Genomic DNA, 23,851 nt, shown 5'->3' with positions numbered 1-23,851 from the left:
GGAGTACCTCTGTAAGAAAACTGCTGTGGAGTATCCGACGGTGGCCTGGGAGCTCTGTTTTCATGTGTGCCAGCCCCATGCCCCACTGTCTAGGGCTGCAGAATTAAGGAAAGCCAAGAGTTCACGAGACTGATAAGCGGTAGCCTGGGGGAAACTGGGTGAGAAGGCTGTCCAAGCCGCAGTCCCAAAGAATTACTATTCACTTGCTCTCAGAGCTGCCTGAAGACTTGACGGCAAAGCTGTTCTTATTCATATATGCACTAGTAAGATAGACATACAGATCTTATTAGCAAGGGTAAGTCCAAAAGTTCTAGCACAAAAAACCCTGTCCCCAGTGCTAAACTGAAACAAATTTCAGGCAACTGTTGGATTTCACAGCTTCCTGAGGCAGTAGAAAACAACTAGAACAAATAATACACAAACCAGAAAACCTGAAGGAAAAGCTGGCAGGGAGTGTCCATGAGGGATCTGGCAACCCAGGAGGCCACTGGCCCATGTGGACACAGACAAGTCCAGAGCTGTGCACAGGAGCAGCTGAAGAACCTAACAAGGCCTAGGGCTCTCCTGTCTGCTGAGCTGAAGCCCTACAGAGGTACAAGAACTGAAGGCTGGAGCAGAGTCACGCGGCTGACAATGGAGAGGCCAAGGTGTGTCACAACACTCACAGGAGACTCAAAGACTGAGGATTGAAGCAGTTACAGAAGTCTGTTTAATCGTGAGCTGAACACCAATAGCTCATGGTCAAATCTGCACACAGTAAGTCTACAGAAGTCTGTTTAATCATGAGCTGACCACTAACAGCTCATGGTCAAATCTGCACACAGTAAGTCTACAGAAGTCTGTTTAATCATGAGCTGACCACTAACAGCTCATGGTCAAATCTGCACACAGTAAGTCTACAGAAGTCTGTTTAATCATGAGCTGAACACCAACAGCTCATGGTCAAATCTGCACACAGTATGTCTACAGAAGTCTGTTTAATCATGAGCTGAACACCAACAGCTCATGGTCAAATCTGCACACAGTATGGCTACAGAAACTGTGATTAGTGATCAGCTCATAAATAGTCAGGGACCACTACCAAACTTAGCAAATATTTTTTTTTTAATGAAGAAAAGGGCAAGGTAAAGAAAAATGAAAAGCCAGGAAAACTTGCCAACTCATTCTGAAGTCAATAATACTAGGATACCAAGTACAAACAAAAAATCACAAGACTACAGAGAATATCCCTTTTGAAAACAGCTGCAAAATTCTACTACCTAACCAAACTCAACCACATATAAAGATAATTACATTCTATGACCAAATAGAAGTCATCCCAGCATTATAATATTGGTTTGATGTATAAAAATTGATCAGTATAATGTACAATATTAGTAGAATAAAAGACAAAACAAGAAGAAAAAAAGACCCACTGAAGTTAAAAAGAAAAAAACTCTACAGGCAAGAGGTGAAGATAGCTTCCCCAGCCGCAGAAGACTTCAGAGATGCCTACAGCTCACATATTTAATGGAGAAGACTGAACAAAAGATACAGTGATGCCTTCATGTGCTCATCACTTCTCTCGACTTCCTGTGTTGATTAAGCTAGGGCACCTAATTAAGAAAAATGGATGAATGAATGAAGAACCATCTACAAACTCCAACCTTGGTGGTGATCCACAGCTCTCTAGCTGAACTTAAGACCTGCTCAGCAAGAGGGAAACCCGAGAGCACTGAGGAGACTGGGCTTCCTGGTGGAGGTGACAGGTGATGTCACCTCCTGGGGTGCTTTCCTGTCACCCAGAGCACACACCCCACATGCGGCGGAAGGAGAAGGAAACTGAGGCAGCAGTGCTGAGTATGTTACATTTTGCTGATGGGTTGCGGGTGTTCACTGTACTGTGTTCTCATCTTTTCTGTTAGTTTGAAGAGTTTCAGAAAGAAAGAAAAAGGATGGGACAAATGACAGGGACTCGAGGTAAAGGTGGATGTGGAGGTTAGCTTTTCCTTCATCTTCCCAATACTCAGACTAAATAACACACGAGCAAGGAACAGCAAGGAAAATGTTCCTGCAATGAAATCGCACAATGAAATGAGTACAGAGAAATACATGAGATCTAAATGTTTATCTTCCATAGTGGCAAATTAAACCCAAATACATAATTCATTATGTCTTAGTCACTGTTCGGCTGCTGTGAAGAGACACCATGACCAAGGCAAGTCTTATAAAGGACAACATTTATTGCTTACAGTTTCAGAGGTTTAGCCCATTATCATCATGGCAGAGGCCATGCAGTAGGCAGGCAAGGTGCTGGGGAAGTAGCTGAGAGCTATATCCTGATCAGCAGCCAGAGAGAGAAAGTCTGGGCCTGGCATGGTCTTTTGAAACCTCAAAGCCCACCCCTAGTGACATACTTCCTCCAATAAGGCCAGACCTCTTAATCCTTCTAATCCTTTCAAATAGTGTCACTCCCAGGTGACTAAGGATTCAAATATATGAGCCTATGAGGCCATTCTTTTTCAAACCACCACAGATTAAAAAACAAAAGTGGTCAGGTGGTGGTAGGGCATGCCTTTAATTCCAGCACTTGGGAGGCAGAGGCAGGTGGTTCTCAGATTCCAAGGTCAACCTGGTCTACAAAGAGAGTTCCAGGACAGCCAGGGAAACCCTGTCTCAAGGAGAAAAAAAAAAAAAAAAGTGAAGTTGGGGTGATGTCTTGGTGATAAAAGTGCTTGCTCTGCAAGCCTAAGGACCAGAGTTTGAATACCACAAAGAAGTCAGAGAGAGATACATGTATCTGTAACCCTAGCAACTAGAGGACAAAGACAGAAAGGTCTTGAGAGCTTGCTGGTCAACCGGCCAGCAGAGCCCAAAAGGCACACTAGGGTTCAGTGAGAGGCCCTGTCTCAAGAGTAAGGTAGAAAATGAGAGGGAAAGACATCAACAGACTTACTCCGGTCTGTGTGTGAGTGTGTGTGTGTGTGTGTGTGTGCGCGCGCGCATGCACACACACACACACACACTCACCACAAAAAATTAAAAATAAGTCACAAAAGCATGGGTATTGGGACGCCTCTCAAGCCGGAAGCACTGCCCTGCCATGTACACAGAAAGCCCACAGCACCGCAGGAAAACAAAAACAAAACAGGGGATTCTGTAGTATTATGTAGGTAACCTTCAAAAGAACTGCCACTACCTACGAAGACATGGAGGAAGTGGGGAGAGACTTTCACTGATGTTACTGCGTGCCATCAGAGAGCTTATCTCCAGCCTGACATAGGAACAACAGTAGAGATTCTCCCAGTTGCACAAACTTCCCAGAAGGAGCATCTTCGTTGCCTGAGCTGAGCTACCTCAACACATTAAAAGGTTCTAACACACCACGGAGGGGGTTAGTTAGCAAAGCCTGTGGTCTACCCAGAGCAGCAACCTGACAACCACACCCAAAAGTAACACATTTCAAATAGCTTAAAATTCCCATTCTTGTTTTTTTTTTTTGTTTGATTGTTTTATTTGTTTTAAAAATTAAATAAACAGACTCACAGTTCCACAAGGTTTGGAAGCTTCTGAGCAAGGTTTTCTGGCTGAAAATTAAAAACTCAGAATTAAATTTTATCTTTGAAAAAAAGTATTAACATTTTTAATTACCTTAAACACAATAGACTATTTTCTTGGGATATAAAATTTAAGAATGTGAAAATAATAACTCAGCATTTTAGGATTTATACTTACACCAATCACAAGACACTTAGTAAATTCAAAGTTAAAATCAGCATCCCTTAGAGCAGTGGTTCTCAACCTTCCTAATGCTGCGACCCTTTAACAGCTTCATGTTGTAGTGACCCCAACCATAAAATTATTTTCATGGCTAAATCATAACCATAATTTTGCTACTGTTAGGTAGGAATCATAATGTAAATATCTGTGTTTTCCGATGGTCTTAGGCCACCCCTGTGGAAAGGTTGCAAGCTATGGGTTGAGAAACAATGCCTTAGGGAAATCAGAACCCTCTGGCTCAATGGCCACAAAAGACAGACACTGCTCAGGAGACAGACAGAAGGAAGGCGGCCGTGGGTGAGAGAATCGGGGGCTAGAGAGGCAGCTGTGGACAAAGAATGCCAAGGATTGCCAACAGCCTGCACAGGGAGAAAAGCCTGCCAGACTCTACAGTCCCCAAAAGGAGACCCGCCTCCCCCCCACCCCATGAACACACCCTAATTTTGGATGCTTGAGTCCAGAGTGTAAGTGAATGAACTTCTGTTGGTGCTGCATTGTTACAGTGGCCTCACAGAGTCCTCAAAGTCCCCTTTTCCCTCCCCCAGTTCTGCTGCCCAAGAATGAGACCCAAGAAGGCTGAGAATGAACAGAGATGAGAACCGTGGTCCAACATTTCTGGACCTGAGGGCGGCCTCCAGAGAGCGTGGCAGACGGAGGAAATGTGCCACGGGGGAGGGGTGCTTTTCCAAGGGGAAACTTCTACAATTTCACTCACAGGTTGAAAGGAGCAGACAGCCCCACCCCGGGGTGTCCTGTAAATAACTGGGTATCAAATCACAAACATGGTTCGTATTACAAGTTCATGGTTACAAGTACATGAAGATGCACACTATGAGAACTGAAGAAGTGCACAGGATATGTTTTTTGTTTTTCATTCCACATCCCCCAAACACCAAAAGGTAAGCTAGGTTTCAATGACAGAACCAGGAATAGCTTTTAGAAAACAAAAATAAAAGGCGTCTGGCATGAATTCTGAAAGACAAACATAACAGACCGGCATGAGGTGGATGGGAGGGTGGCTCTGGTTCACCTCCTGGGCACAGGAAGTGACATATGCAAAGGGGAAGGTGTGTTTAGAAAGTGACCTATTGTCCTGTGATGCCTTACTAGTACTCCCAAAGACATCCTGGGTTCTGCACAACCTTGTTATAGGAACAGATATGCTTGGGGTGGGGGTGGCCAACGATCAGGAACGTGTGTGATGGACTTCATGACGCGTCCCTGCAGTTGGTGCCTCTGGGGAGGTTTAGGAGGTGTGGCCTTGCTGAAGGAAGTGCGTCACAGGGAGCAAAGCTCTGAGGGTTCATGAGCCACACGCCATTCCTAGTTGGCTCTCGGATTCCTTCTTGCAGTTCAAGATGTGAGCCCTCAGCTGCAGGTGCAGCCGCCACGCCTTTGTTCCCTCCTGAACAGACTACCACTCCAGACTAAATCGCCTTGCTCACAATGTTTTACCACAGCAACAGAAAGAAACTAACACAGAACATATTTGGCTTTTGCACCTAAGTTGGTCACCTCACAACCACCTGTTACTCCAGCTCCAGGGGATCTGATGCCCTCTTCCAGGCTCTTTGAACACTTACACTCACAGGTGCACATACTTCCAAACATATAAATTTCAAATTTAAATAAAAATCAAGTATAAACTTGTAGACTGATTTTGTACAAAGTGGCAAGGACTGTTAAGGTCTGATGTAAAATATTACCACAGACTCATGATTAAACATTTGGTCACCGGGTAGTGGTGCTGTTTGGGGCAGATTGTGGAGCCTTAGGAAGCTTAGAAGCTTAGGGGATGAGAAAGATAGGCCACAATGATTAGAGAAGTAACTAATACATGGGCTTTTCTAAGGAATAGCTTAAAACAACAAAAACAACAACAAAACCAAAAACTAAACACAATGGAAACCCACTGGTTTATTTTCGATAAGAAAATAACATTACGGGTGGTGGTGGCACATTCCTTTAATTCCAGCCCTCAGGAGACAGAGGCAGGCAAATCTCTGAGATGGAGGCCAGCCTAGTCTACAAAGTGAGTTCCAGGGCAGTCAGGACTGTTACACAGAGAAACCCTGTCTTGAAAAACCAAAAACCAAACCAAAACAAAAAAATGTACAATTTCATTCAGGCATACAGACACATTCCCACTGCTTAGATACATAACAGCCACGCCCTTTTCTCATAAGCTCCATCACTGAACATGGACACTGTAAAGTGACCGAAGTATCTGAATACTCACTGTTGACAGAATCACTGATGTCTAAGTGGTACAAGTTTTGGATCCTCATATTTGGTACCAGTATACATGTCACAAGGGGATCTATCAAAATCCCTGGAATAGTCTTTTAGTATTGGTATCTTTCCCAGTAACAACATGCATTTCCATTTATGGGTATATCTAGCAAAACTAGAGAAGTGTAGGGCAGAGGGCTTATTAAAGCAAAGACTGGGGCAGGGAAGAAATGCCGTCAGAGCCTCATCTAACTTCATCTGCCGGCGTACCGATATTGTTTCTGGTTAGCTTGCATGACCCTCAATTATTTCTGGATGCCTACTTGGCTTTATCAGAGAGCATTCCACGATAAGCTGGGTTTTTTGCTTTGCTTTTTGAGTTAGAGCTCTACACAAAGCACTGAGACCATACTTCTGCTACTGACAGGCATCAGTAAGAGTTGACTAACAAGCTAAGCACATTGTGTGTATGTTTAAATACGGTACACTAATTTTGAGAAGACTGGAGTTCGTGAGAATACTGCCTTTTGAAAGTACAAAATAGGTAAGTACATCTCTCGTGAATAAAGCTCAAACAGCCTAGGGAACCGCATGTATTGAACAGGCCATGACTGACCTCTACTGGCACTCTGTGGTATGACTCCCTTCTCTCTAAGCCCACATTTTCATGGAAAACAGAAATCCCACCAACAGTTACATACACAAAGTTTCTTCATGACCAATGCAAAAGTAAACTTCAACAAGTACAGCTGGCATAAAGTATTCTTTCAAACTCCCCTTAAATGTGAAGGTTTAAAATTCTGTTAAGTTGGAACATGCATTTCATGTGTTTTATAAACCACAGCGGATCTGTGATGTTCTCTGGATGGAACTGTCCTTCTGGCTCCTCCCTTTCAGAAGCTAAGGCAAAAGTGATCGGGTCTGGGGTTCTTGATCAGGCTCTGTTTTTGTTTGTTTTCCTGACAATTAGAAAATTAAAAGGCAGAAAAAAATCTTGAGCCAGACAGCATCAGGGGAATCTTAAACACTGCAAACAGGAGCAGACAGAAACAGCAGTCCGAGGAAGGCATTCACTGGGGGTAAGGGAACACGTGCGTACAGCTGACACACAGAGAAAAGGCCTCTGGAAAGCCAAAAAAGCCAGTCTCTTCTTGAGGGCTGGGTCTTTTAAGTCTGGGGAGTTTTCCTCCCCTAATTTAGGGTTGGCCAGCTTGAAGAGAGACAGGATGGTTGGTTGGCCCACAACTGTGTAGGACATCTCCTGGTCAGGGTTTGAGCCAGTCCATCAGCAGGGGGGCTGCTGGTAGGAGACAAAAGCCTGCAAGGCCTTTGTTTTAAACTGTCAGGTTCTTTTCTTAAGTCGGGAGGGTAAGGAAAAAGCTGGCCATCTTGGAAGTTCCTCTCCCTGTCTGTCTGCCTGTCAGGAAGTCTGTCTAACTCTAGTCTCTCAAAAGAACTCACCTGCTCCACAGTGACTTCAAACTGGTGACAGCTTTGCTAGGCTTCACCCCTGAGGCCTCCCTCAAGCCCGAGTAACCAAAGAACCCAGACTCTGCATCCATCAGGACTAGGAAATACCTGTGTGGCTAAGCTAGTCAGACTCAAGGTTCAGCATCAGCTCAAACCTAACATCTAACAACACATCTCACAGGAGTCACACATTTCGGCTCTTAGATCAGCTATAAAAATTAAAACAGCTGGGCAGTGGTGGCGCACGCCTTTAATCCCAGCACTCGGGAGACAAAGCCAGGTGGATCTCTGTGAGTTCCAGGTCAGCCTGGACTACAAAGAGAGTGAGTTCTAGGAAAGGAGCAAAGCTACACAGAGAAACCCTGTCTCAAAATAAATAAATAAATAAATAAATAATAATAAAAAGAATGATTTTGTATCCCTAGTTCACACTATACAAGAATTAACTTGCTCTCTCAATTCAAGTTCTCTCAATTTGAGAACTTGAATTTAAGAGCTAAAATCATCACTTTTACAAAACATAGGAACATGATGCTAGAGATGCGCAGCAGCTAAGCGCACTGGCTGCTCTTCCAGAGGACCCAGGTTCAATTCCCAGCACCCACACAGTGGCTCACAACCATCTGTAACTTCAGTCCCAGGGGACACAGGCCCTCTTCTGGCCTCCATGGGTACTATATACATGTTGTGCACAGATATAACTGCTGGCAAAACACCCACACCCATAAAATGAAAACAAATTACTTAAAGGAAAAGGAATAAATCTCCTTCCTCTTGAATTTGGCAGTGGATTCACAGATGGTATATAAAAGCATGAGCTACGACAGTCAAAAAGGAGGTAAGTTAAACTTCATCATAATTAAGATCTTTTGTACACTAAGGGCATTATAAATAAAACACAATGTATGGACTGAGAGAAAAACTTACAAAACACACAGCAGATAAGGATCTAGCGCCCAGAACATAAAAGAGCTATAGGAATTCAGTAACAAAAAGGATACTCAAAGACGGGGACCATGACAGGAGAACACAGTCAGAGATGGACCTCACACATCATTCAGGACTTGGTTCCCAGGCGAGCGAGCGAGCGCTATGAGAAGGCAGTGAGTCTTCAGGGCACAGGAAATGTTAACTTGAAGGGAACTCAGTCTCTGCCTTCCTCCTCCTCTCTCATTCTTCCCACGGTTGTTTCCCAGTCACAGAGGAGCAGATTTACTCCACCACACACTCGCCACCCATTTTCACCCAGCACTCCCACTGGGTTCTCAATGACCTACTCAATTGTGGACTCGAACCTTTAAAACCACGAGCCAAAATCAGCCTTTTCTAAGTTGATTATCCAGGAATTTGCCAGAGCAATAGAAAGCCAGCTTACACAACGTACAAACGCTGCGAATAAGTGCATGGAAAGATGCTTTATACCATCAGCCTCGGGGAGGTGCAAATCAAATCCACAACAAGGTACCACTTCATACCTACTAAGACAAGATATCAACAACAAAACAACAAAATAATGGAAAATATCAAGGGCTGCTAAGGATGTGGAAAATCCAGAACTCCAGGCTGCTGATCAAGGGAGAATCAGCTTTCTCCAGAGATGGGCCCTCAATGGGTGAGACAATCCTAAGTGGTCAGCCCTAAACACATGTACACACGAGCAACACTCTGTGTGGTGTGTGTGTGTGTGTGTGTGTGTGTGTGTGTGTGTGTGTTGGTGAGTGGGTGTGTAAAATAACAAATGCAGAAGAGGAGGTTGAGAATATCAGAATGGGGAGGAGATACTGGAAGGGGAGAGGGAAGGTGGAAATGAAATAAATGATGTAAATATAACATACTCATGTTTAAATTCTCAAAGAACTTAAAAATAAACAGAGGTCAGGCATGGTGACACACCTTTAATCTCAGCACTTGAGAGGCAGAGGCAAGCAGGTCTCTGAGTTCAAGGCCACCTAGTCTATAGTTTGAGTTCCAGGACAGCCAGGGCTGTGCAGAGAAACCCTTCTTGAAAAACATTTTTTTTAATTAAAAACAAATTAACAAACTGGTAATCATGGATGCTATTACCTGACACCATGGAGCTGCAGCCTGTGACCCAGCTTTGATGAGGAGTGAACTTTGATCAAATAAGACTGCCCTTATCTGCAAGGCAGACGTTGTGTAATTGGAAATTATGTATCTAACTGTTCATGCCAATCTTCCCAAATACACACACACACACACACACACACACACACACACACACACACACTGCTTCAACTTCCAGCTCCCTCGGCTCTGAAGCTACCTGCTCTCTTTATAACTGGCGAGGCGTTCCCAAACTTTTTGGCTACTCTTTCTGTCCCTAACAGGTAGCCATGGCAGCTTTGGACTCCCCCAAATGCCTCTGGCTATTCTCTTTTTCACCTGAGAGAGAGTCATGAAACAGTTTCATGTTTACAATAAACCTTTTCCCCACACATAGAGCTGTCCAGTTCAGTGGTTTCACTGTGTGCCCTTGCTCACACTTCTACAAACTGGTTTTCTAGGACTACATTACATAAATACTAAAATGCAGGCAGATTGCTGTGCATGGAGGTTTATGCCTGTAATCACAGCACTTGGGAGGCTAGAGCTAAAAGAACGAACAAGTTCAAAGCCAGCCTGGACTACTTTCAAGGTCCTGTTTCAAAAACAGATCACCGGAAACTTGACCATGTGACAGACTTACCTATTTCTACCTATTCAATACAAGAAATAATTAGGATGGTTTTGCACACAGCCAGAGCACGTACAGTACAATCAGGGTGACTGCAGGGCCTGTCCTCCTGCAGCAGTTGGAACCCCATGTGTCCAAAAGGTTGACCAGCAACAAGAAACTCCTCGTGAAGCTGGGCGGTGGTGGCGCATGCCTTTAATGCCAACACTTGGGAGGCAGAGGCAAGTAGATCTCTGAGTTCGAGGCCAGCCTGGTCTACAGAGCAACTTCCAGGACAGCTAGGGCTACACAGAGAAACGCTATCTTAAAAACAAAACAAACAAACAAAACAACAACAAAAGAAACTCCTCACGAGAGAACTTAAAAGGAGCCACACTTAGTTCCTTCCTTCTATCCCTCTCACCTCACGAGACTGTGCAAGGTTCTTTTATACCACCTTAATTTACTGTTTTCCCTCAAGCTGCTTCAGTATTGATACAGCTTCTACTCTAGGTAGAGCATCTAATCCAAACAGCCCCTGATCCAACACCCTTGAGCATCAACACAAAACCACAATGGAAAGTTCCATATCTGCCCTCTCTGATAGGGTGCAGTCAAAACTCAGGAGTTCTATAAATACAGCATGCAGTTAACTTCAGGTAAGTATGAAATACAAATGAATTATGTGACTAAATTGGATTCTCATCCCCAAAATTAACCCTGTATATACAAATAAATAATCCGAAGAAAAATACCTAAAATGTAAAGCTACTTCTGGTTCCAAGCGTTTTGGAAAAGGAATGTTACCCTGTGAGGGCCGGGGAGAAACAAGCCTGTAACTTCCCTAACCATTGCCTTTTCTCGCCCTAACCTAGTCACCAACTTCAAAGGAGCCATTTATGTTGGACCTACATAAACAGAGTCACCACCATTATAAGTCAAAATATTTAGAATCTATATGCCAACCATCTTTAACAACTTTTTAAAGTGTCCATTTGAAAGAAAGTAATGTAATAGCCAGATATAATAGTGCATCCTTTTTTAAACTATCGCTACTTAAGGATCTTCTTCAGCTCCCATGGTCCCTCACCCTCTCCATCCTCCTCCACAACCATCATCACTCCAGTCCTTTCTCAATGCCTTATTCATCTGTAAATGTGGATAATGAATGTGCCTGCATCCACACATTGTTCCCAGGATTAAATAACACATGCAAATTGCTTTGAACAATGCCTGGCATTTGCTGTTAAGCAAATGCCTTGGTAAAGATTCAAAAGAAGTTAGCTGTTACTAGTTTTAACCAACATACTAAACATACACTTATGAAAACAATTGTTCATCACGCTAAAATGTTAGCATACAATGAATATCCTTGTTCATCTGATTTTTTTTCCCTATTAGGTATTCAATTTTACTAGATAGAGTCTAAACCACAAAAAAAAAATAAGTCAATTTCCACTCCAATAGTGAGTTACAATGTCTTCTCATAGTTTCTAAAAAGATATTAATAATCTTTAACAGTAGGTATTAATTTCTGTGGGTGATATATATGTATATACATGTTCACGTGTGGCACATGTATGGAGTCCTCCTTTGAAGCTGGTGACTAGATTAGGGTAGAAACAGAGATGGCTAGGGAAGTTACTCAGTCCTCCATTATTGCTGCCATCCCAGCCTGGGGCACTGGCCTCAGGGGTGTGTGCAGCCAGGCCAGGGGATCTGAGCTCCTGGGCCACTGGTCCTTCCCAGAGGCAGCAGAGTGACAAGGCAGCACATACAATCTGAAGCCCGAGGTCAGACAGGCCACTATCAACCAAGAGGGGTGCCATGGAGCCGCAAAACCAGGCATTGGCAGAGAGACAGCGTGGTCCGTGTTCAGTAGGTCCCTCTGAAGACCTACTCTCATCCCAGAAAACCCTACAAAACGGTGCAAATCAAGAGGTTCAAATCCTTGTGTTCACTTTAAGAACACTCAAATTGAACAGGTCTTCAAGAGTATGCATATCTAAAGAGCCACCAAGTGTCTGAAAAATGTCACTTTAAAAAAACAGTGTGTGCTATTCTGGAAGTACAATGGTGGACTCCACAGGTATGTCCAGGCCAAGCACTGGGGCTGGACATAGGGCTGATGGCCCCAAAACAGTGAATTTTTGCTGTACAAACTTAGCCACAAAGAGAGTAACGTGAAGTTTAAGGATTTAGATGTAGACTCTTCTAGTCATGTATATCCAGATATGCCACACATCCAAGACGCACTGCTGAATTTACAGAGTTCATGGTCAGATTAATATCTGAGTGATGGTTAGCCTTGGCTGTCAACTTGACTACATTTGAAAGTAATTAAAACTCAAGCAGTTGGGTGCATTCCTTGTGAGGAATTTTTCCTGGTTGGATTATTTGAGGTGGACCCTCCCCAAATGTGGGCCGCATCTTCTGGTGGCAGCCCACGTAAAAGGACGGAAAGAAGCTTGTGTTTTCTGTCTGCTTGCCCTCGTTCTCACTGGCAAGCTCATCTACCCCGAGCCCTTCCTTCAATGGTGGTAGAACCTACATCTTCAGTATTCCAACCTAGACTGAAAACCGGCAGCTCTTAGGACTTCCCCAGCACCAGTACCAGACTGAGGAAGCCAAGACACCCAATCTTGTGGACTAAACCATTACTGGATCCTTCGCCTTTCTGCAGGGACACAGCCATTGTTAACTACTCAGATCACAGCCTGTAAGCAAGCCAATATTACAAAGTATATATATATATTATATATATATATGTATTATATATATACAGTCTATCAGTCCTGTTTCTTAGCGAACCCTGACTAATACAGCACGCATGAGCTCCCCTGCCAAACTGAGATGGTCCCCACTGAACAGGAATGCACTGTTCCTAAACCAGAGTGGGAGGCTACACAGAAAAAAAGAGATATCCCAGATGGAACCAAAGAGACAAAAACTTATGGCACAGGGATAAATTCAGCATAAAAGAAATGCAAATAAAAGGTTGCTTTTCTTTTCTTTTTTCTTTTTTTTTTTTTAGTGAAAAGGTCTATTCCATTAAGTTCACAGGCTTTTTCCTGGTGTACTTCTAAATACTGGCATTCCCCAAATTCGGAAAACACAACACACAACCATCCTATAAATAAAAGCCTCTGTGCTAAGTCAAATCATTTGAATTGCAAACGTGAGCTGGGCAGGGGCTGCCCATGGGTCACTACTTCTCAGGAAGTGGCTCTTTGAGGTGAGGGGTGACACGTAGGGAAATGGAGAAAAGAAGGGCATTTGGCACAGTGAAAAAAAGAATTGTACAGGAGAGAATGGAGCAAGGGGAAAACAGAAATGACTGGCAGGTCCCCGAGCTCGTTCAAAATAAGCGACGAAAGGCCAATGGATCCATAAGGCCACACAGCAGCCCTGGAGCCTCCGGTCAAATCCCACAAACTAAACCTCGGGCAGGAACTGCATCCCAGCAGCTCCCACCAGCAGCAGACACTCCGAACCCTTGTCTGCACAGCCAGGGAACAGGACAGCTCTGAGCTGACTGCTGGTTCCCAGCATCCGGTGGGAGCTACACAGCCTTCCACAGTACAGTTCCTAAAGTTATTTGATACACATTAATCAAATATACTAATTGCCAAGAGAAAACAAGATACTTTTATTATCAAGACCTGCAAGAATTTCATCTTGGCTGATTAAAAAGGGGGCAGAGTGTGAACTTGGAATGTATGCTATGAGGGGGCCGATTAAGGGTGGGGGTGAACAGAAAGGACTAGGGAGAAAGGGGAATGGAGAGGGAGATGAATAGGAGAAGACACAGTGATATGCACATGGACATGACCTAATGGGATCTATTATTTTGTACACTAACTAAAAACAATTTTCAATTAGATATGTGAATGAGCCACTTTGTACATCCAAATTGTGTGATTCTGGCATATTTTCCTAAACTGAAAACTGCCAGAAATTTACAAAAGACCAACTGTTTAAATTTATAAGCAAAGGTCAGTTTCTCAGAAAAGTCTATTCCATTGGGCTACTGCTGAAAGGCAGTAATCTGCTCGTGAATATTTTTGTACACTATTTTATACAAGTGGGGAAATTGGAGCTATGATCTTTGATACATTTCTTACACCACTTCTTCCAAAGGCTAGAAATCTTGCTAAGTATGATAGCATATCACACAGTAGAGATATTTCATAGAGGACTAAGAAAGTGTAAACAAGACATTTTTAGCTTAAAAACCTAGCTAGGCATTCAACCTGACATAGGTACCAATAGTCAAACACTAAAGACATGCATAGCCATTTGTTCCCTGATAAAGCAAAGATACACCTTATAATGCATTCCACCTACTTCAGGTATTTTATAGACGAATTTGTCCAGATTACATGCCACACATATGAAACGAGTATGGCACACTTTCCAGATACTTAAGGATCAATTACAAAGAACAGCAGGCTAACCCAAGTCACAAATTCAAGCAAAAGATTCAAATCAGGTAAAATGATAACCACAAAAGGGCCATATGAAGTAAATTCATTTAAAGTGGGGACCACATTTCATAATGAGCAGTGGGAATAAAATTCTGGTTAGAACATTCTCTTCCCAAATTTAAATAGTTTCTTTATCTTACATATAATAGGTTATAATGAAGACTTTTTGCTTTCTCTTGGAACATAAAAAGTAAATCGAATGTTGCTACAGCCGCAAATTTTTTTCCACCAAACTGTACTATATGCCAATGCAGGTCACTCTGATTTCGACAAGGCAAAACATAAAGGTTTTGTTTGGTTAACACACAAAGGATTCGTTAGATTTCCCAAATATATATTAAGACTTTAGTCTTCAGATCATTCTCTTTTTAATTCCTCCAAGTCAGAGTCAGGCTTACTGGTCTTCTCTTGTTTACGTTTTATCTAGGCTGCTTTAACATACAGCAGAAGCAGGGGCCATGGGAGATTATCTCAGTGGTACATTAGAATATTTCACTTGCCTGCACATCCCTTCTGTATCCTTACGGCAGGCACTTAGGTAATGAATTAGCAGCTACTGACGGCCCCTGTATGTCTCCATTGCCTGCATTTGTAACACCTTGATCTGAACAGTGTAGGCGAATAAAAAAAATACCTTGGTCAGGACCACATTTATAAATGGTACTAATGCAATAGAATACTCTACCAAGGTTGTGAGTGAGTTCCTTTTCATGTAGAGCCTCTCCAGATGTTGCAGCCCTTCATCTTTCAATAACTCCAGCGGGAAATGGTGCAGATTCCTGTAATTTAAGAACAAATTCTTGTGCTTCTCAAGCCTGGCCACAGAGATCGTCTTACAAAGTTCGGATGCCATGACTGAACATGTCTGATCAGGCACACTGCAGCTCTACATCTTGTCAAAATTGGTCCATTTCTAGAAAGAGGATAAAAAAAAAAAATTTAGTCATTGTTAAGGTTTCTTATAAGCACTGCATATAAACCTGTTAGCCTACAGAGCTAGAACATCCTAACACTAAAGATAATTACACTCTCTACCTTCTTTTGGGACAACTAAAATCTCTGCACATACTTAGGACATTAAAATAATAATGGAGAACTCTGATTAAGCAATATTTACTACTTACTAGAAAAACACCTAACTGGCCAGGCAGTGGTTGCTCACACCTGTAATCCCAGCACTCAGGAGACAGAAGCAGGAGGATCTCTGTGAGTTTGAGACTAGCCTAGTCTACAAGGTGAGTTCCAGGATAGCCAGAGCTGTTACATAGAGAAACTCTGTCACCAAAAACCAAAAGGAAGGGAGAGAGGGAGGGAGACATACCCAGAGAAAAATTTCTTTTAGACTTGAAGTAGGAATCTTTATGAGAACAGAGACTAGTTTCTGGTTTTGTTTTTGTAAGACATGGTCTCGTACATCTTAGGCTGGCCTAGAACTTGCTATATAGCCAAAGAAGATCCTAAAATTCCGATCCTCCTGTCTCAGCCTCCAGTTGTATGGCACACCTCTTTGTTTCTGTAGTACTGAGATCAAACCCAGGGCTCTGTGCATGCTGGGAAAACACTCTACCAATTGCTCTGTATCCCCAGACCCCAGAGGCAAGTTGTACAGCATGCAGCCAAAGAAAAGGCTTTAAAAAAAACGCAAATGCAGCACGACCCATCTTCATTTTTGAGCTGTCTCATTTTGTACTTGACTTATCTCAAACATGAAATATGATTTCTACTCATATCACTAACAGCTTAATTCCTTTACTTCCTCCCATGTAAATATTGTCAAGTATTCCACATTTTTACTTCTTTTCTTTACAGCTTTGCAGATTGTCAGAAATAACCAAGAAAGAGGCCCAAAGTCACTAGTCAAAAACACTGCACTAGGAACGTGAACCCTGTGTTTTCCAATTATAAAGCTCTCGGGGCCTCAGGTGACTCGTGTAGATAATATGTTGATTGAAAATTTATTGTAAAGTCTCTTCCAGTCCCAAAATTGACAAGAAAAGGAAGCTACATTTGCCACCCCCTCATTTTTTTTCAAGACAGCGTTTCTTTGTGTAGTCCTAGCTTTCCTGGAACTTGCTCTGTAGACCAGGCTGGCCTTGAACCGGTGGCTTCTGTCTCCCGAGTGCTGGGATCAAAGTGCGCCACCCCCACCTGACTACTTTGCCATCTTACTAGGAACAAGGATGAATAAGCTTCCACTATTAACACAGGAGGAAACAAAACTCAGACTTTCTGAACTTGTCAAAGGTGAAAGAGTGCATAAGGAATTCAAAGCAAGAATCTGACACCAGGTCCCGGGATTTCAAAGTGTGGGTTCTTTGCAATGAAGCACAGGATCCCAGCAGATATTAAGTAAATGGAAGTACGTGACAACTGACTTCAGTTTTGCTCGGAAGGTCCATTTTCCTGAACATCCCTTCCAGTTCTCTATCGAAACAGAAAAAGAACAGTGTGCGGTTTCAATTGTTTCATTCATTTTAAGAAAATAATTCTCACGGAGCATTTGTATGAAGGCTTTCAATAGGCAGAGGCTTGTAACTGTGGGGTTACTTTCTATCATTTTCAAGCTCCTACTTCTTAGCTCAGAAGACAACAGTTGCCATTTTACTTAAAAGACTACTTCTATGAAGTGCTCGGTAACAGTTCTAGGTCAACCTAAGAATCTAATACTTTCCCATATTTATTCCATCTGCTTTCTTTCTCACTTTATTGCCAGGCACCTGACTGTCGACATCTGACATGTCTTCATATAAAGTGAAGGAAACCAAAGGGTGGGCAGCATCAATGCTTCTGTGTAGAAAACAAAGCTTCCTGGGTAATTATCCACTGAGTAATGGTTTACTGGGCGTGAGTGGTTTAGCTCTCTCACAGCATCTCCGATGTCATACCTTCCCAGACAGCTGTTAATGCTGGCCACCAGTCACCTCTTCAGGTTTTCCTAACTCAGCAAATGTGGGGGAAACACCCTTCCACGCACACAGCAGCTCAGCTGGAAGTCATGGAGGATCCCACCCTCTCCACGCCAGCTTCTTCAGTCGATCACAAGGCCAGTGTTTCTCTTTCCAAAACACATCTCAATCCCAGCCACATCTCTACATCTGCCAAAGCCACGGGCCACTGCCATCTCCTGCCGTGGCCAGATGTATTCCTCGGCTCCATGTGTCCACTTTCCTCACTCCCAACATATCAACCACAATAATGAGCCTCACAAAATGTACACATACATAATTTCATCTCTCCCTCTCGGGCATGTCTTACTAAATAAACCCTTGAGCAACTCCTTATTGAGAAAAGCAAAGCCTTATGACGCTTTCAGAGCTCTTGACCATCGGGCCCAACCTGCCTGTCCAGCCTCTTCTGCCACATTCACCAAGTTCCTGAACTCTTAATACTGGGAGCTACTAAACTCCCCCAAGCCCTGGCTGCTCTCCTCTTGGCCTGGGAACTGCCTCTTCCCCCTCGCAGATTTCAACATAAAACTCACTTCCCTATCCCATCTGACTATTCCCATGGTTTTCTTTTACAGCAAGCCAGTTGTTGCTTTTACAATTTGTAATATACATATATATTTGTTATAAATATAATTGTAATATATATATATATATACACACACACATATATTATACACACACACCTATTTACTGACACTTTAGACAAGTCTGTAAAATCCTGAGGGCAGAGAGATATTACCGTTTTCTTCATGTCTACATAATGCTACAGCAACAAATACTTTCAGCTTTCAAACAGCTAATAACTGGATGAAATAGGAAGAGCTGTTCCAAGGTTGACTTTTCGTTTACCCATTGAGGTCACTCAAAGACTCTTTAAACTTGCTACCTGCCATAAGGATCTTTATCCTCACGGCCAAGCGGCACAGCAGACATGAACTAATTCACTTTACAGATGAGATACCATGTCACAAACACAATAGAGGTGGTCCTAACCCCCAAATCTGGGCACTGCCTTACCTACTAACGCACCCTTTTACAAATGTAAAATGTAGCCAATGTGTCGCCATTATGAGATAAACAAAGATTAAACAAATGGAAAGCTTTCCTTTTGCAAAGTAAAGCTATAACCCAATTCTCCATTCACAGTAACCAAATGGCTTTCTGAATGCTCCAGCTGGAACTGATTGCCTCAAAAGCATCCTTAGGCTCTGCTGAAATGCATCTTGCTACAAAGACAGACTGGGAAATAAGGTGCACATTTCCAGAATTAATAATGCTCCTGTTTTTCCAATATGCACTCATTGGCAATACAGCCTTTCAAAGGTTAGTTTTCCTGCCCCTTCAACTTCATCACCTCCAGCTCACAGTTAATGTAAATAAATACTGTAGTATTAACTCTATATACAGCTGCATCTTCAGTTTGCTGAAAGTCCAACACCAGTCTTCTCAACAGAAGCAAACAGAACAATCTCCCAACTTAAGAAAACCCCCATTTTAAGCATAAGTATTTTAAAGAACAGTCCCTAACTGACTTTGCAGGACTTGACTTGATAGAATACAGAATCTGACTTCCTAGCGCTGGAGATGAGTTGTCTTACAAACTGTACGTTATAAGCATGTGTAAAAGGCTGTTTTCTCCATGAGAAAAACTACCAGACGTCCTGGTTTGGCCCGAGTTAGTTCGACTAGAATCAGTCTTAAGAATCCGGCAGCAGGGAGCCCAGGGGCTCAGGAATTCAGAGGATACCGGGATACTCGGGTACCAGGGGCCGCGGAGGACACAGCAGCCGAGGGGACCCAAGGCCGGACAGCCCGCGGTCCTTCTCGCAGAGGCCCGGGAGCTCCTGTGGCGTCGGGAATGAAGCGTCCCAGGCAGGAGCCGGGCCAGTGCCCTCGATCTGTGAGCCTGGAGAAGGGACACTCACCTCGGCGCCCGCTGACCAGCGCTCGGTGGTGGCCCGGGCTGCGCCGGCAAGGCAGTCCGGGGATAGAGGGAGGGCGGGGCTGAGAGGGCGGGGCTTGCGGCGGGGCGGGCCTAACTAACGGGAGTAAGGGTCGGGGAGAAGAGGCCCGGAGGACGAAACATCGCGATAGTTCGCCTCCGCTCCCGCTGTCTCAGGGTAGATGGAATGGGAGGCTCGTTTTCAGAGCCAGGCGTCTATTGGCCGAGAGCGCGACTTCCTCCAGGGCGGGCCGTGGCTCTGCTCTGGCTTCCGGCTTCGAGTCGGGGGCTGGACGTCAAGAAAGTGGCGTGTCTGCTGAGCGTCGTGGTGGGTTGTGTAGCCGGCGCCAGCCTCAGGAGCCGCCACTAACTGATCTGTCTTTTCGTTCTCACGCGCATCCCGCTCTCAGCCTCCCATTGACAGATGCCAGCAATAAAACTCGGAGCGATTCTATCCCAGGCCTGGTCCTAAGAGCTGTGCACAGCCTCGCCTTTGCTTTAACAGCAATCCCGGCTACTGTTAGACCCCCCAGTCTGAGCTTTAAACAGAAGCCGTCGGGCTTACGTAACCCAAGTAAGTCGAGCCTACAAGAAGAACTTAGGCACGGGGTTTAAGGTCTGGAACCTCGCTGAAAGGTGTCAAGAACAGTCTCTACCCTTCAGACACGCCGGCCCAGGCGTGGTGCTGTATGCTCGAATCCCAATGCTCGGGGGTGGAGACAGATCAGGAGTTAGAGGCCAACCTCGGCTACGTGAGACACTGTCTCCTAAATAAAAAATAAAACAAAACATGCACACAGGCTCTAATGTGAGAAGTTACTAAGGGCAATCACAATTTAGTGGCTCAAATGGCAGTTCCTAACATGACTAGGTAGGCAGTCCAAAAAAACCTCTTCAGGACGAAAAACCTGATTGCTCTGATGGCTGAGCTAGGAGGATCACAAGTCGAAGGCCAACCTGGGGAGCTAATGAGACCCTATCTCAAGTATTTTAAAAAGAAGGGGACAGGTATGTAGCTCAGTAGAGGCACTCAATTCAGTCCCCAGTACCAGGGAAGAAAAGTAAAAACTGTTGTTGTTTTGTTGGTCTGTTTTTTGTTTTGAGACATGGTTTCACCGTGTAACAACCCTGGCTGTCCTGGAACTCGCTCTGTAATCCAGGCTGGCCTCAAACTCACAGATCCAACCACCTCTGCCTCCCGAGCGCTGAGATTAAAGGTGTGTGCCACCGCCCGGCATGTAAAACATTTTTAAAATGTCGTGTACTTAGATGCAATAATTTTCTTTCTTTTTTGGTTTTGAGACAGGGCGTCTTTCTGTAGCCCTGGCAGTCCTGGAACTTGCTCTGTAGACCAGGTTGGCCTCATACTCAACAGATCAGCCTGCCCCTGCCTCCCAAGTGCTGGGATTAAAGGCCTGCACCACTAAAGCCTGGGTACAACTTTCTACCTTTAAAAATTCCTCAACGACTTACTCTTTATTTTTTGATGAACCTCATTCATGTATATGATGTTTTGATCAAATCCATCCCCCCCCATTAAAACATATTCTTTGTCCTTAAGAAAAAATTGTTTCTATTAATTTGCATAGGGACTTCTTGTTAAGCATATCAATTGTTTTTTGTTTGTTTATTTGGTTGATTGGGTTGGTTGGTTGGTTGGTTGGTTGGTTGGTTTTTCCAGACAGGGTTTCTCTATGTAGCCCTGGAACTCACTCTGTAGACCAGGCTGGCCTCAAACTCAGAGATCCACCTGCCTCTGCTTCCCAAGTGCTGAGATCAAAGGCATGAACCACCACCTGAATCATTCTCAACTTTTAAATGAACTACTTTTTGATAGCCTAATTACTCTTAGAAATGAATAACTTAGAAAGCAGTTAAATTAAATAAAAATATTAACAGCTCCAAAATAAGACATAAGTTAAAATAAAAATATAAATTATTTATTATTTAATCCAGTCTTCAGGAGTTACTAAAGTATATGGCATAGTATATATCCTATATTTATTAAAACCTTTTGGGAGTGTTTAATACCTTAGGATTTCCTCATCAGAGAAGTTTCTTTGTGCAGTGGATGGTAATTAACATAACTCACAACTGATCAAATAAGTATCTCTAGAATGCTAGCCACGAATGGGACAACCCAAGTCTCCCTAATCCCCAGGCTCAGGGACCAGTGCAGAAGAGAGAGCAGAAAGGTGTAAGAACCAGAGGTCAGGGAGGATCAGAGTGAAACAGTGTCTTCTGAACACAACAGGCCCTCTGCATTCATTTGCGTGGATGGCAACTGTGGTTGCCTGTGCAGGATCAAGCCAGGCAATATTTTAGCATGGAGGAAGAAGGGGTTCACCAATCCCCCCGGCCTCCTAACTGAGGAGCTATGGACAGTTTGTGGCTTCTGGAGAAGGGAGAGTTGGTTTTCTTTAAAGATGTGACCCTTGGTAGGCAGACCTTGCTCCAATGGCCGGCCCCACACCCAGAAGTGTATGGGCAGGACAAATTAGACTCCATTGGTTATTAAAAAGAGGAAGAGGGGGAGAAAACATGAGGAAATGTATCTGGGAAGAATTAGGGGGAGGAGTGGAGGGTGAATTTGATCCAAATGCTTTGTATGAAGTTCTCAAAGAATAAAAATATTCTAGGTGTCTTTCTCTGGGGTCTAGCCTAATAAGTGTAATCCTCAACGCTCATCAAGGAAACCTCTCTTTGCATCTTTTGGAGACCATTACAGAAAACCACAAGCAATCCAAATACAGAGTGGAGACACAACAATGTCAGAAGCAAATCCATAGTCTCACTGACATGTCTGCCTAAACATGGCCTGAACGAGGACCGCCCCAATAGCCATGCTAACATCCATCAACTAGGAAGAGCTCGAGAGGCCTCAAGGCTATGCAAAGAACTACAGGCAACTAAAGAAAGCTGAGATAGGGAGAAATAGTATTGCCCAGAAGAGCACACCAATTTGCCCATCTAATACCAAATGGTCAGCCTTGAAACACACACACACACACACACACACACACACACACACACACATCCTGCACGTGCATGTAAAAATAATAATAATAAAGGCCATTCATTTTAAAGAGATCAAGGGAGAGATACTTAGGAGGATTGGTCAGGAGGAAAGAAAAGGGGAAATGATGTAATTATAATCTTTCTATGTATATGTGTTTATATATATATATTAAACATTAATATATTGGCAGAAAAAAGAATAGAAAAACATTTTTGAAGTAATGTCAGCTTCCTAATTTTCGTCTTTCATTTTTTAAGAGAAATATTTTTAGCATATTAAGATCCAAAAGTTGCTCATGAAAAATGAATCATGTTAAAGTAGCTTTTACCTCTTCTCCAAATTGGTGTTACAATTCCCATATTGATAGTAGGATCACATTAGAAGTTCACTCAGTTTGTGGAATATCGATTTACATATTTTTATAGGACTTAAAACAGAAGGAGAAACTCTAAATGGATGTTTTTTCTAATCTGTGGCAACTTTTAACAAGTCAGCGATACCACTTTAAGAAAATTCCAAGGGAAAGCCGGCCCCCTACCTAAAATTCCCACCTCTGGCTTCCCTGGATTGGGTTACAAAGTTTGACAAAATTCTTTTCTCCACTCCCTATTGGTGAAGGCTCTATCCTTCATTCCTTGGCCTGGAGTTTTGTGAAGTACTAGGTTGCTTTATGGAAGAAGGCTGCTCTCATTTAGGCTGAAACCGCTGGATTCAGACTTGTTGATGGTCATCGAGCTGATCCAGAGGGGGCCAAGCTGGCAAAGCCGCGGATCAAGAGAACTGTGAAAAGGAAAGAGAGTTTCTCTCGGTCAGGCTGAGTAAACGGACAAAGGATTTTACGACAAAGTTGGAGGGACGAGAGTTAAAGAAACTTTCCAGGTTGTTCTTTTGTTGTTTTGCTAGTTTTAAGGAAACGTGGAGAGAAAACCCGGCCACCATCTGAGGGGGCAGGAGGAAGAGTTTTGAGACTTCTTCTCTCTTTAGAATGAAGTTGGAAACACGACCCCCAGGCTATCAGTGGAGTTTTGCAAGGTAAACAAGATTAATTGTAGATTATTTTTGCTTCCATGTGCTTTGCTGCTATTGTTGCTTTAATGTGGATTTAGACATTTTCTACTGCAATTTTTAAATCAACTGGATATTTGTGTCTGTGCATTATAACAGACGTAATACACAAACCATCTATTTAGAGAAGAAAAATCACAGTTGACTTTGAACTCAAATTGGACAAATATTTGTAAAGTGGGAAATTGAGGGATGGTTTTGCCTAGGACCAAGCCAAACATAATTTTGGTATATGCAACATCAGCATCAGCAAGC

General features: G+C 43.3%; 2 protein-coding genes across 3 annotated transcripts in view; one reads left to right on the top strand and one right to left on the bottom strand.

Annotated features, from left to right (window-relative positions):
- Lrrc28 (leucine rich repeat containing 28) overlaps nt 1–19,618 on the bottom strand; it is a 124,819-nt gene extending 105,201 nt beyond the window's left edge. For both annotated transcript variants that reach the window (XM_028872794.2, XM_028872795.2), the window contains exons 1-3: nt 19,496–19,618; nt 15,308–15,535; nt 3,526–3,566 (exon numbers count right to left, since the gene is read on the bottom strand). In XM_028872794.2, the coding sequence (XP_028728627.1) occupies nt 3,526–3,566; nt 15,308–15,475 (209 nt within the window). In that variant the 5' untranslated portion in view covers nt 15,476–15,535; nt 19,496–19,618. The remainder of the gene's footprint in view (nt 1–3,525; nt 3,567–15,307; nt 15,536–19,495) is intronic.
- Nucleotides 19,619–23,147: 3,529 nt separating this feature from the next.
- The window catches only part of Ttc23 (tetratricopeptide repeat domain 23), a 99,545-nt gene continuing 98,841 nt past the window's right edge, over nt 23,148–23,851 (top strand). Inside the window, exon 1 of the mRNA XM_037198756.1 lies at nt 23,148–23,563. The gene's annotated coding sequence lies outside the window, so the exon portion shown is untranslated. The remainder of the gene's footprint in view (nt 23,564–23,851) is intronic.

The sequence above is a fragment of the Peromyscus leucopus genome, chromosome 1 (assembly GCF_004664715.2).
Source record: "Peromyscus leucopus breed LL Stock chromosome 1, UCI_PerLeu_2.1, whole genome shotgun sequence".
Lineage (NCBI taxonomy): Eukaryota > Metazoa > Chordata > Mammalia > Rodentia > Cricetidae > Peromyscus > Peromyscus leucopus.
This window is presented reverse-complemented; position numbering and strand designations above follow the sequence as displayed.